At 34.5% G+C, this 12,875-nt stretch overlaps 1 protein-coding gene, 1 long non-coding RNA gene and 1 pseudogene across 2 annotated transcripts; 1 reads left to right on the top strand and 2 right to left on the bottom strand.

Annotated features, from left to right (window-relative positions):
• Positions 1-504: 504 nt before the first annotated feature.
• Positions 505-7,990, bottom strand: LOC126728546 (CMP-sialic acid transporter 2-like; annotated as a pseudogene).
• A 513-nt stretch (positions 7,991-8,503) lies between these two features.
• On the top strand, positions 8,504-9,133 carry LOC126728547 (uncharacterized). The gene has a single exon (XM_050434351.1). It carries the CDS (start codon positions 8,504-8,506, stop codon positions 9,131-9,133), a length of 630 nt encoding a protein of 209 aa, XP_050290308.1.
• Positions 9,134-10,275: 1,142 nt separating this feature from the next.
• Positions 10,276-12,061, bottom strand: LOC126726678 (uncharacterized). The gene is made up of 2 exons (XR_007656027.1): positions 11,707-12,061; positions 10,276-10,466 (listed from the first exon to the last, which is right to left on the bottom strand). It is a non-coding gene; the product is annotated as an uncharacterized LOC126726678 (long non-coding RNA).
• Positions 12,062-12,875: the final 814 nt, after the last annotated feature.

Genomic DNA, 12,875 nt, shown 5'->3' on the forward strand with positions numbered 1-12,875 from the left:
TTGGCAAAACAAGCAAAATGAAGGCCGAAGCCTCAAAATTCTTAGATGTAATTGATCAAACAGGTTTTACAGATGAAGCTTGTCAAATCATATACCAACATTTGAGTAAAATTTTGGCGAAACTACAACATTGGTCCCTTAAGTTTACCTTGTGTGCGCAATTGGTCCCTCAAGTTTCAAGCGAGCACAATTAATCCCTTAAGTTTTACAATTGAGTTGTATTGGTCCTTTTACTAATAGCCGTTAGTGATATTACTTACGTGGCTAACGAAACAATGACTTGGCATTATTTTTAATGACGTGCCTTTTTTTATTAATAAAAATTACAAAATAAATTTAACATAAGAAATTTGCACACCGGTAAAGAGGAGACTGACAGCCACCGGCAACAGCCCAAGACTAAAATCAGAATTAAAAAACTCTATAATTTCTTTTTCCCTTAAAAAGGTCATCACCTCAAAATTCACAAACCCAAAAAACAGTAACAACAAGAAGCCCCAATTCTCATTCTCTTTGTTCCTTTTGTTCTCTACGTATCTCTGTTAAAGCTTCTTCAGATTCCAGCAACTTTTTCGCCGACGATTCATTCGGCTTCTTCTCTATCATCTTCGTCAGATGCTTCTCTCTCCTCTGCGTCCCTTTGAATTTTAGCACCACCGCCATCGCTTTCACCAACAAACCCTTTGCCTCACCCATCCGTACCACTGATACCTTCGGAAAAAACAAAGCCTCCGATCTCAAAGACAACGAGCTTCCTCCTTGTACTGTGTGAGAACAACCATCAACCCCTGTCCCTGCCGCTAAACACGCCATCTTGGTCTTTGATCCTGTTTCTTTCTTATTGTTTCTGTTAAATCATTCTCTCATCCTATCATCTATAAAGAACTGGGGCTTCTTGTTGTTACTGTTTGTTGGGTTTGTGAATTTTGAGGTGATGACCTTTTTAACGGAAAAAGAAATTACAGAGTTTTTTAATTTTGATTTTAGTCTTGGGCTGTCGCCGGTGGCTATTAGTCTCCCCCCTTTACCGGTGTGCAAATTTCTTACGTTAAATTTATTTTGTAATTTTTATTAATAAAAAAATCCACGTCATTAAAAATAATGCCAAGTCATTGTTTCGTTAGCCACGTAAGTAACATCACTAACGCCAATTAGTAAAAAGACCAATACAACTCAATTTTAAAACTTAAGGGACTAATTGTGCTCGCTTGAAACTTGAGGGACCAATTGCACACACAAGGTAAACTTAAGGGACCAACATCGTAGTTTCGCCTAAAATTTTCATTGTAATTTTACACACACACACACACAAAAGGGTGGTCGAAGCAAACACTGTAAACCAGAATTGTTCGAATCCTGATCTTGAATTAATAGTAACTTTAAAATACAGGTACATTACTGATTTCATGGCCATTTGTTCAAAATCACCATAGAGGAGAGGTGAGGCGAGGGATGAGAACCTTTTACACTGAGCAAATTTGGGCAGAGCTGGTATGGAGTCATCTTGCTTCCCAACAGCATGTTGATAAACACAGAGGATTACATTGCTGGAAGCAAGAGAAATAAAGTAATTAAACATAACTACCATCAAGCTTTCAATAGTTATTACTGTTAAAAACAAGTAATTATGGCGTCATCATTCATCAATCCCAACATTATATAAATGCATGCCAGAACAACAGAAAAATGGCCGAATTGTTCATAACATGATTAAAGAATGGGTCATGCTAATGAGTGCCCTTAGGGCACTCGTTAACAATTCATTTTAGGAAAGTTTTGACATCACTCTTATGGGAAATGAAAAAAGCTAATAAAAATTCTGCGAAAAGCATTGCCACTGAAGTAGAATACACCTGCACAGTACGAGGAAGCTAATAAAAATGGGAACTTCAATCGCAAAGTGCAGAAAATGATTGCAGCAGGATGGTAACTGTTAGTTTTAGACCCCTTAAAAACACGATTAGATTAACTTAGGTAATTAGCCAAGTGATTACTTAGTCCAAATTACAAGTCTAGGTTATCATAATCAAACAATCATATCATGCATAGCAGTGGAAAGATAAATAACACAACGATATGATAACCTAGGAAAACCAAACCGGTAAAAAACATGGGGAGGATTTAACCTACCTATCTTTAAGGTAAAAAACAAATCCACTAGAAAGAATCGAAGTTCATACAATAAGACTTACAAGCCCCCACGCTCAACTTCTTATTGCTACCTACCAGTAGAACTTACTAACACGACCACGTGCAAGTTCCGAATCCACGGACTCCTTTTTTTGGCCTTTGCAAAACACAAACACCCATGTTAGTGATTTTGAGATCCCACTCAAAGGTTTAGCAACACAAACTCTCCTGTTTGTGACTCCAAGACCACCCTTGAAGGTTTAGACCATCAACACCTTTGATGACAAGAGAAGGCAGCAACTTCTACAATACCGGATCTTAAGATTCTTCAAGGAATAGCACCGGTAGAAGACATAAGAGAGCTTTTTAGGAACAAAACCCTAAATACAAAAGAGGCACACTCTTTTCTCTCTGAAAAGCCACATAAAAACGTGCTTAGGGTTTCCTTTATATACTGGGAGAAGTAGATTAGAAACCCTAATCCTTAATGGGCTTGAACTGCTGTTTGGGTTTAATTAAATTCTGCAGATACGACTTTCGATCAATCGAACCAGACATATTATGAAATCTTCTTCCTGCAGCTTGTATGTTCTTGAATCTTGACTTGAATCACCTTGAGCATTGTCTAATAAAACCTATAGACTCTAAGATCTATATCTAGACAAGTTTGTGTTCACAATTTGCCAATTGTTCTAAACATTTAGAACCTAACAGTGACGTATGCTTCCCTTAAGTAACACAATTATAAAGACCAATTTGGCTGCATAAAGTGCTGGAAATATATATATATATATATATATGTATGTATGTAAAAGTAAAAATTAATTAAATAATCAAAAAGAGTGCCACCCAATGCACAAACACAAAGGGCATACAACAGGTACGCAACTAATTTTGAGGAATAATAGCTTCAGGTCATGTAACAACTTTCACACCCTTCAAAAAGAGTGCTGGCCATTCATTAAGGCTGAACGTTGGCAAAGAATACAAAGACCAACAAGTACTTTAGCAAGAACTATCAATGTTAAATTTGCAACAATAAAGTTAATCCTAAGATCAATAAAGCCAACCGCTCTGACCTACGCCTTCACCAAGAACAAAAACAACCCAAAATAACCCAGAAAGGTTTACATTCCAGTATATTCACAAATTCTACCATCAATGAAGGATGGCAGATGTCTTTGCACTTTTATGGGCCAAAAAATAACTGACGATTGCAAAAGAAATCTCGCTATGAAATGCCAAGGAATAGTTCTAGGACATTATATAAAATAACGTAAATGCATTTCTGTTAATGTCTCACAAGATTCAAGGTCATATTTCCCTGGCTGACATACCTTCACAATATTGTCAGCAAACTTCGTTACCATAGATACAGCAAGGCTACTGCACATGAGACAATTTAAGCAGATTGTAATAAAGGACAGGGAGTGAGAAATCTAGGACTAAGCAAAAGCTAAAGCAGGCAAATAAGCTACATTTTACGAAGCCAAATGAGATATTTAAGATACCTTAGTGCAGAATCATTTTGTATCTGCTTTCATTTTGAGAATGTTGAGAACTGTAATAAATGAGTATCCATAGAAGAATCCCCCGAACAAAAGAAACAATAACTTATAAACTAAAACTTCTTCAATTCTAATCAGAAAAGAAGAATATTCCACTTCTAAGTATCCGTTTGACATGATTAATTTTGTCAACTTATTTTACTATTCAATTTATTTTTGCTACTATTTATAAGTTTCATTGTATTTTTTGGTATTATTTATGGGTCCTATTATACTATTTCAACTCATTTTTATTTTTATTTACAATATTTTCAGCAAAAAGTTTTCAGTTTCAACAAAAATAAGCAGATCTCAAACAAACCCAAAGGTAGTAAAGAATCTTTTAAATAATGACTTCCCATGGGGAAAATGGAGAGGATAAACTGATTGTAAGAGAAGAATCAGAAACAGAGACTAGAATTACTTGTTCATCACTGCATCCAAAAAAAGAGAGAGACTAGAATTACTTGTTCATCACTACATCAAAATCTTGGGTCACCATAGCAACAGCATTAAAAACCATACCAAATATATATAACCAGAAGTTTTGCACATTTATGTTTCTCGAAGGACGCTTTTTCATTATAGCCTGTGAAAAATGAAAATCATAAGCAATGGATCACTCTGATGAGAGTTTTCACTTTTTTAACTCAATGGATCGCTAAAAACCTTCAATCAGTCTTACAAAATCTATCAATTAACAAAATTCAACCCAATCATTGATCAAGTTTTGTCGGGTTAGGATTCAAACAGTAAATGACAGACATGAATTGTAGTTCAGAAGAACTAGAGTGCAAACTGTGTACTTAAAAAACTCACCTCAGTGTACACTCCTGCAAAACTACTTAAGAGTGCCATGACCTGCAAAGAAATCACCCCCAATTATGATAACAAGAACCTTAAGCTATCAAATGTTTTCCTCTGGTTTTTCTTTTTTCTTCATTGTTGTATTAAGAGTGTAAAATTTTGGTTAAATCACATTGGCCATCACCCAACCTTGAACAGGAGTTTGAAAAACATCATCAGAACTGCAAAAACAATGTAATCTTCTAAGGCATAGACAACTAGTTGAAAGTAGAAAAAAAAATTTTGAATTTCAAGAAAAGATTATACAAATAATATAGTTAGAAATGATGTTCAGTACTTCCTACTTCTCATGTACATGGCTACATGCACCAAGATATTATCACTTCATAAAAGTGATATTAGATTTAGTAAATAATATTTTCATTCATTACTAGACTACATCTTGTCCTGTAATATAGACATGAATCACACATCTATCAGTATAGATTGTACATGTGACAATTTCAATAGTATCTTTAAGGTCAACATTCCAAAACTCAAAAGACAAGTAACTAGTCTGAAACAGTCCATAAATAAGATGTGTGAGAAATCTTACTTTGTTTTTAGCTGAGTAATGACGCGCCCAATACATAGTTGAATTAAAGCCACCCATTGCATATTGCTTAACCTGAAAGAATAAATAATTGGAACGCAAAACTCAATACAAATTTTGCAGTCCTAATTGGTTTGGCTTAAATTCTTAATTTGTTTAAATTAGCTTTTTTCCTTAATCTTTGACTCTCCATCCTCAGATACATAGCCTAAGAGCAGCTGAATCAGTACACTACATATATTCATGCTCATGGATGCATTTCACATTCCCAATATGTTTTTGAATTTATAAACTAGACAAAGAAAAGGAAAAAAAGGAACCAATTTTTTTTGATCTCTTTCTCCTATTTGGGCCAACATTCTTAACATTAAATATTTCTAAGAGTATCAACAAGATGACATGTAAACCAAATGAATTATTATGACTCTTCCATCTTCATTGTATTTGTTAAGGGGCTTCTGCAAACGTTTTCCATGATGAAATGAAAAAATCCAATGTAAATGATGGTAAGGACTTATTTCTTCTTTAGTATAATTCTATTCAAAACGCCAGTACTGATAATATTCAGATTTTTAAGTATTTGATAACCTGGGGCATCCAGATGCTGAAGGGTGTGGTACTGCAACATGAAAGAGAAGAATACACATTAATCAATCTTCAACAAGCAAGAATACCAATGGAATTGTGACTACCAAAAATAAAAAAATGATTTCCACAACTAACCTGGAGCAAATTTTTGACTAGGTAAAGTAATGCAGGAATGAGGTATACAATAACTTCATCAAATTTTGTACTCAACCTAGTTCAAAGGCAGAACAAGAAACAAAAAATAAATAGAGATATGATTGGAATAAGAATGTGAACTCTAACTAAAAATATAGTTGAATAACTGGGATGAAACAAAATGTGCATTTCATCTTAGATACGGTGAAATCATTTGGTGCACGCTGTGTAATATCAATATGCCCTCCTCTCACGTCAGAGTGAGCTCTACACGTGGGCCTTACAGATCGAACCCACCATTATGTGAAGTACATCGAGTGTACAGAATAATTTATTCTAAATATTATTGTGGGGGTAAAATTCGCCAGTCAACGTTGGGCCATAGTACTTGTACTAAGCCCAACCACAATAAGAAGCAAAGACACGGGCAGAGGAACCCCCAACCCAATCATGTTGGGCTGGGCTTGCTTAGGGGCGTCCAAGGAGGAGTACCTCCTCGGACGCACCAAATGGGAGTCCGATCCACACTCTTTACATGGTGAAAGGTCATCCAAAATCAAGGAAGAAAGCAGGACGTTCCCGAGGGGTGGGGGGGGCAACCACAACTGCCGCATTAAATGCAAGGAAGCTACTTTTCTAGCCGCATTAATGTGGAAAGGACAGGAGAACAGAATTATCTTGGCCAGTGCAACTCACAGAAAAGAAGGAGGATGTCCTGTGGGACAGGCACTCAAGTAGAGGCCCAGATGATTAACAAGTGTAGGGTCATTATCGTAGGAAGGATGCTATATAAGAGAAGAAAATCCCCATGGCCAGGGGATCGCGAGAGGGAGGAAGAAAAGGAGAGAGAAAGAGAAAAGGAGTTGAAGGAAAAAAGCATAAGATACAGCTCCGCGGACTGTTATCCCAAGCAGCTTAGAGGAATATCCCCACGTCCAAATGGTTGCATCATTGCATGGCTTGTTCATAACTATGTTCACTCTGTCAAGACCTAGTTCTGTAACCTACTCTCTACAAATTCATTGTTGAGGGACTTTTGGGCCGGAATCGCTTGCCTGTTGGGCCTGAGCCCCAAAAACAGCCCCTACAATTATAATTCTAACTTAATGAGAACATTAAATCACAAGTATTATGAAAACTTAGCATAAAAACAAACAAGGAAAACCTGTTATCTCCAGTAACACCTTCACTTCTCCGTATTCTTGCCAAGGCTAAAAGTGATAACCCACATTTCAAAGTCTCTACCTAATTCAATAAAAGAGTAAATAAATCAATACCCATTTCTTTGATTACCTAAAAGAATGACATACGTCTATTCATTTGATAGGTAAGATTGAACCTAAGACCTACCAAACTGAATGTTGCACATAAATTACACCTGAACCCTTAAAATTTGTAGTGGTAATACTATACTCGTACTTGCCATTTCTTTTGACCACACAATAAGTATAATTTGTGAGCTCGTAAGAAGTGTCAATGCAACTACCACAATGATCCTATAACAAAAACAAACAAAATTATATAATTTACTTGCTAGTCTCTCTAAATTAAAACTTGGATTTTGATTAGAATTTGAAGGAAAAAAAAAAAAAAAGAAGAAGAAGGATACTTGAGCTTCCATTTGGACCAGTCAATGGGGGTATCTCCCAAGGTGGGTAGATCAGTCACTGAAAGAGCTTTCTGGCTTTCTATGATGTCTACGCCACCATTACCATCTTCATCCTTTCCCCCAAAAAAATAAATATATAAATTAAGGAGAAAATTTGGTTAAAAGCTTATTTAACATCTTTTTATTGGATGTGAATTTCTCCATTAGATTAAATTTTCTTTTTATATTTTTCATATTTGCAAAATTTCTAAAAAAAAATCAAAGATTAATAGTTATATCATTAATCAAATGTTTAAATTTTTAATTTTTTATAGCCTAAAATTATACACAAAAGATAAGTTTATTAATAAAATAGTATATAATATCTAATTAGCACAAAATTTGACATAATTATTTAGATTTTCAAAATATGTAATCATTTTTTTTTTTTTTTTTTTGGAATTGTAGCAATTGGCTACAAGCTTGCAACCAAGCTTGTAGCGAAACTTTGTCCATAAATTAAATAGAGGTGTATATGTATGGGTACCACATGAGTGAAGAGGAAAAGAAAGGTACTTGATCTTTGAGTTTTCTATATTCCATTTCCATATCTTCGTGTCCTTTTCAGAAATCTCTCTCTCTCTCTCTCTCAGATTCTGTTTTGGATTCACATGGCTAGATAGCAAAGGCGCATTTTCTGAAAACACGAAACAAACTAACAAAGTGCAACTCGGCTCAATAATACAACTAATATTTTTCTGTATGCATTATTATTCTTTGGTTTTCAAAAGAAATCAAATTTAGAAGACGCTTCTCAAACCAAAAAAAAAAAAAAAAAAAAAAAATCAAATTGAAAAGATATATATAGTAAAGTGTCTTGAAATAATTCAAATGGTACTCGTTTATATTTTTAATAAAGGCATTAAGGGCTCAAGATGGTGTTAGTTTAGGAACAATTTATCTAGTTTTTTTTGCGGAAAACCTTTTAGTGAAAGTAATGTAAATAAAAAGTAAAAATTAAATAAAGTAAGTAGATAACTCATGTGAGACTTGCAAATAATTTAAAAAAAAAAGGTTATAAACTAGTTTATAAGAAGCACCAAGTTCGAGTCAAATATGGTGGACAGGTCTGTAGCAGCATCAGTTTCCTTCCCAGAGCTGATCCGTATGGTGCAGTCAAGGCAGCATCAGTTACCGTTGTTTGCTACCATAGCATGGTCAATTTGGCACCACCGGAACAAATCACGCCTTCAGCAGAGCAGCTTGCCTTTGAATAAAATTGCGGGGTATGCAAAGGAGTACATCAGGGGCTTTAAAAATCTACAGCAGCAGCAACAAATAGTATGCAGAAAAATTCAAACGAGGAAGTGGAGTCCTCCGGGTTCAGGTATGATGAAGACAAATTTTGATGGAGCCTTGTTTGGAGAATCTGATCAGGCAGGTCTTGGAGTGGTGATTCGTAATTCTGAAGGACAGGTTATGGCGACCCTTTTGGAAAAGATCCAAAAACCACATTCAGTCCAGTCTGTAGAACTGCTGACAGCAAGGAGGGCAGTCACTTTCTGCATTGAAACAGGTTTTCAGAATTCCATCTTCGAAGGTGATTCTGAGCTGGTTATCAAATCGCTTCGGGGGAAGGGGTTGGTAAACTCACAAGATGGACACATAATTAAGGACATTTTGTCTTATGCAAACTCTCTACAGAGTTTCTCTTTCTCTCATGTCAGTCGGCAAGGAATGCAGTAGCACATGCCTTAGCCCAGAGAGCTAGATTATCTTTTCCTTTATTAGCTTGGATGGAGTCTGTTCCTCCAAACATTTCTTCTTTCGTTGTATCTGATTTACCAGTTATTCAATAATAGAAAGTTTCTTCCTTCTCAAAAAAAAAAAAAAAAAAAAAAAGTTCGACTCAAATATGTACTAGTAGACAGAGATACTAAAATTAAGAATGATTAGGAGGTTTTACATAAGATTGGCAATTCATGTTTAACTATATAGGTCAACCCAAACACATTTTATTTATTAATAGTTTTAACTTTTAAGACCCATCAAGCCTAACAATCAACTAAGCAACACAATTTGGGTAACCTTTTAACAAATAGGCCAAGTTGCCATGTTGATGACCCAAATATGGCTTTTTTCAAACCTTTTTAACAATTAATAATTAAACAAAAACTTCTAACAGTTATATTGATAATGTAACAATATTAAAGATAACAATATTAAAATAGAAAGCCACATAATGACATGGTAGATATAAATAAATATAATTATTTGGAAATATATTAAGTTTGAAATTATTGCACTTACTAAAGAATAGCTAATACAACTATTTTAGAAAGGAATAATTATTCTTCATTTTAAAGAATAGCTATTTATAAGGAATGACTATTCCTTGTAATAAAAACATAACCAAACTAAAAAATAGCTAAACCTTAAAAATAATTATTACATTACAATGCCTATTACAGTCTACCACACATGCCCTAAGAATTTACTACCTTAACAATTTGTAAAAATGTTGTAAAAAAGTTTGTAATTATAGTATTACTCTTAAAAAAATCAATGATATTATTAAGGAAGGCAAAGTATAATTTTATAAAACAAAATTACTAAAATTTATATATATATATATATATATCTCTCTCTCTCTCTCTCTCTCTCTCTCTTTGTCACGTTCCAAACCTGATACCCGGATTTGTGACCATGACCGGCATGTTAATATCAAGCCTAAACCTTGTATTAACAAGAACCAACTAAACTTTTTATAAAAGCTTTTACAAGAGCTTCCCTCTTTCTTATCATTCTTGTTTCTTTACTTTTTGAGATAATTTTTCACTTGATATTCAGAGCATCTATACTGTACCCAAAGAATAACATAATCCACCTATCATTCAATTTCCACACTTTCACATAATACATCTCTTAATACTTTAAGGTACACAACTTTTATTAGGTCCTAAAATACACAATACCACAAAACTAAACATCAGATACAAATTTGGGATCTATACATTTAAAAACTAAAACCAGTTCCTTCCAAAACTCGACTAAGGCTCCCTCTGCTCCAAAATAAAACCTGTTGATTGAAAGAGTAGAAGGGGTGAGCTACACAACTCAGTAAAGATAAGATACATGAGAATTTAATAAGGATGCATGTAAATCAAATCATTCCATTCTATGAATATTCGAATAGGAGAACAACTTTTCATGCATAGTATTTTATACTATTTATAATAATAACTTATACGCTCTTCATAGGAAAATAATTGTTCTCCTTTTTTTATCAGAATAATATTACCAAAACCTTTCGGATTTAATTTCTTTCATTTCTTACAATATCACCAAATATAATATTGATTGTTTAAAATCAATATATATATGTATTCTCATTACAAAATAATCATTTTAACTTAAATCAGATAATTGGTAACTTTGTCTTAAACTAGAAACATCTTGCCAAATAAGAAAACTTTTCTTTATAAAATTCTTTTCATAAAATATTATAACTTTCATGGTCATAAAACTTAACGTTTCATAAAGAACAGATATCTGATAATTTTAACATAAACTTGTACTTTCATCAGATTCTTTATTTTTAAAGCACAACAGAACTTCAGAAACTTTTATCTTTAAAGAACAAGTTTTCTTTTCCACATAAACTTCTTTTCATGAAAGCTTTTAACTTTTCATAATGCATTTAAACAAAATCATTCTCTCATGATCAATAATATAATATAGCTGTTCATAACATATTGGTTAGTCCATATCTGATAAGTCTGTACAGAGAAGGCCTCATCATATTTGGGTGCTCTCGTGTGCATGATATTGTCCTCTTTGGGAGGCCTGATGGCATATCCCCTCAAGGTTTTGTTCCTCCCCGCCATCCATACACATTGGGGAGAAGGCCTTGTTCAGATTAAAGTTATGGGCAGCCCCCATTTCCTCTACTTTAAATAGCTAAACAGATAAACATTTTTCATGGAAAACTAATAATTTAACCCCTACTAGCTGAGTTCAGATTACTAGAGTACATAACCCGAAAACATTTCATACTTATACATCATACTGAAATTCATAGTTTGCATAACATTTCATAATAAAAGCATTTCCATTATTTTCTTTAAACATCATGTTCGTGGAATTAGTAATAGCATAAATATGCTTAAATTATATACATAAGGTTTTGAAAGCTTACGAGCATATCTTTGTCTAAAACATGATTACATGTCATATCTCTTATAAAAAACCTTTTAATGCATAATACACTTTAAAATAACCTCATGACTTATCAAATGCTCATATAACTTATCCTTTACCTGAAAGCAGAGGAACCGTGTGAGAGTGCTTTTTCTCTAGCACTCAGGCCCAAGGATCCTAGGCCAAATTGTTGTAGTTTGGTGGACTGGGCTTTGATTCACCGCAGCTAAAAGGCTGTTTAAGAATTAAGTGGTGCACATGGCATACTTCCTACAATACACATAAACTAGCAAACGAGGATATTTGTATTGAACAACAATTAAAATAGCAAAAGTAATGCAAAAACAAACAGTAAATGCACAAAGTAATGGTTAGGGATCCTCAAATCAATAAGAAATGCTTCATTGAATTTTCTTTATTATGATTACAGTGTGCTCACTAAGACGTGATACAAGGTTCAAGTAAGCTCAAAAATTACAGTCTTAGATGGCTATTGAAGCCTTTAAGACTTGCAAAGTTTGATTCTTTTTGAATCCGAGTATGTACTATAGTGGCTGTTTCTGGGATACCAGGAAGTAATTTACTAATTTCTCTGAGTTTTCTTCTCGACAGAACTTTCTCCTTGATTTTGTTGTAAAATTTTCTCTATCCCCTTTTCGCAATCCTTCCCCCCTTTTTATAGTGTTATTCTAGAGTCCCAGGGAACTATTGGTTCCCCTGTTTTGCCCCCTAGGTACCAAAGCCTGTGTTGTGCCCATCGCCCAGAAGGTTCAGTTTTTCCTGTTCTTCATTCTTTTCTTCCTTTCAGTGTTGTTTCTTAGAAAGTCCATGGCTGACTACCTATTTCGGAGTGCACTGAGGTCACGTTCTTCATGGTTCAGCTTTTGGTCGTCTTTCTTCTTTATCTTTTTTCTCAAATGGGTGGAATTCCACTCTATCGGTTCGAAAGTCCTTTGCTGCTACTCCCTTTTTTATACCCTTTCATTCTGGTTCCTCGAGGTACCGTCCACTTGCGCTATGAGAAGTCACTTCAGGTTTTCTTCTTTTCTTGCTGGATCTCTGGTACCTGAGAAGGACGTGCCTTTCCTCTGTTTCTTGTGTTCTTTTGGCTTTTTCCTTTGAGCTGTCTTAATCCTTTCTTGACTATGCTACATGCCTCGAGGATCTCGAGCCTTTTGGCAGCTTCTGGGGATCCCGAATCTCATTGTCCATTTCTTTCCTGGGATCTTTGTCACTGCCACCTCACCCAGGATTTCTTCACTCAATGGGCTTTCTTCCTTTCCTAGGA

This window comes from Quercus robur, chromosome 5 (genome assembly GCF_932294415.1).
Source record: "Quercus robur chromosome 5, dhQueRobu3.1, whole genome shotgun sequence".
In the NCBI taxonomy this organism is placed as follows: domain Eukaryota; kingdom Viridiplantae; phylum Streptophyta; class Magnoliopsida; order Fagales; family Fagaceae; genus Quercus; species Quercus robur.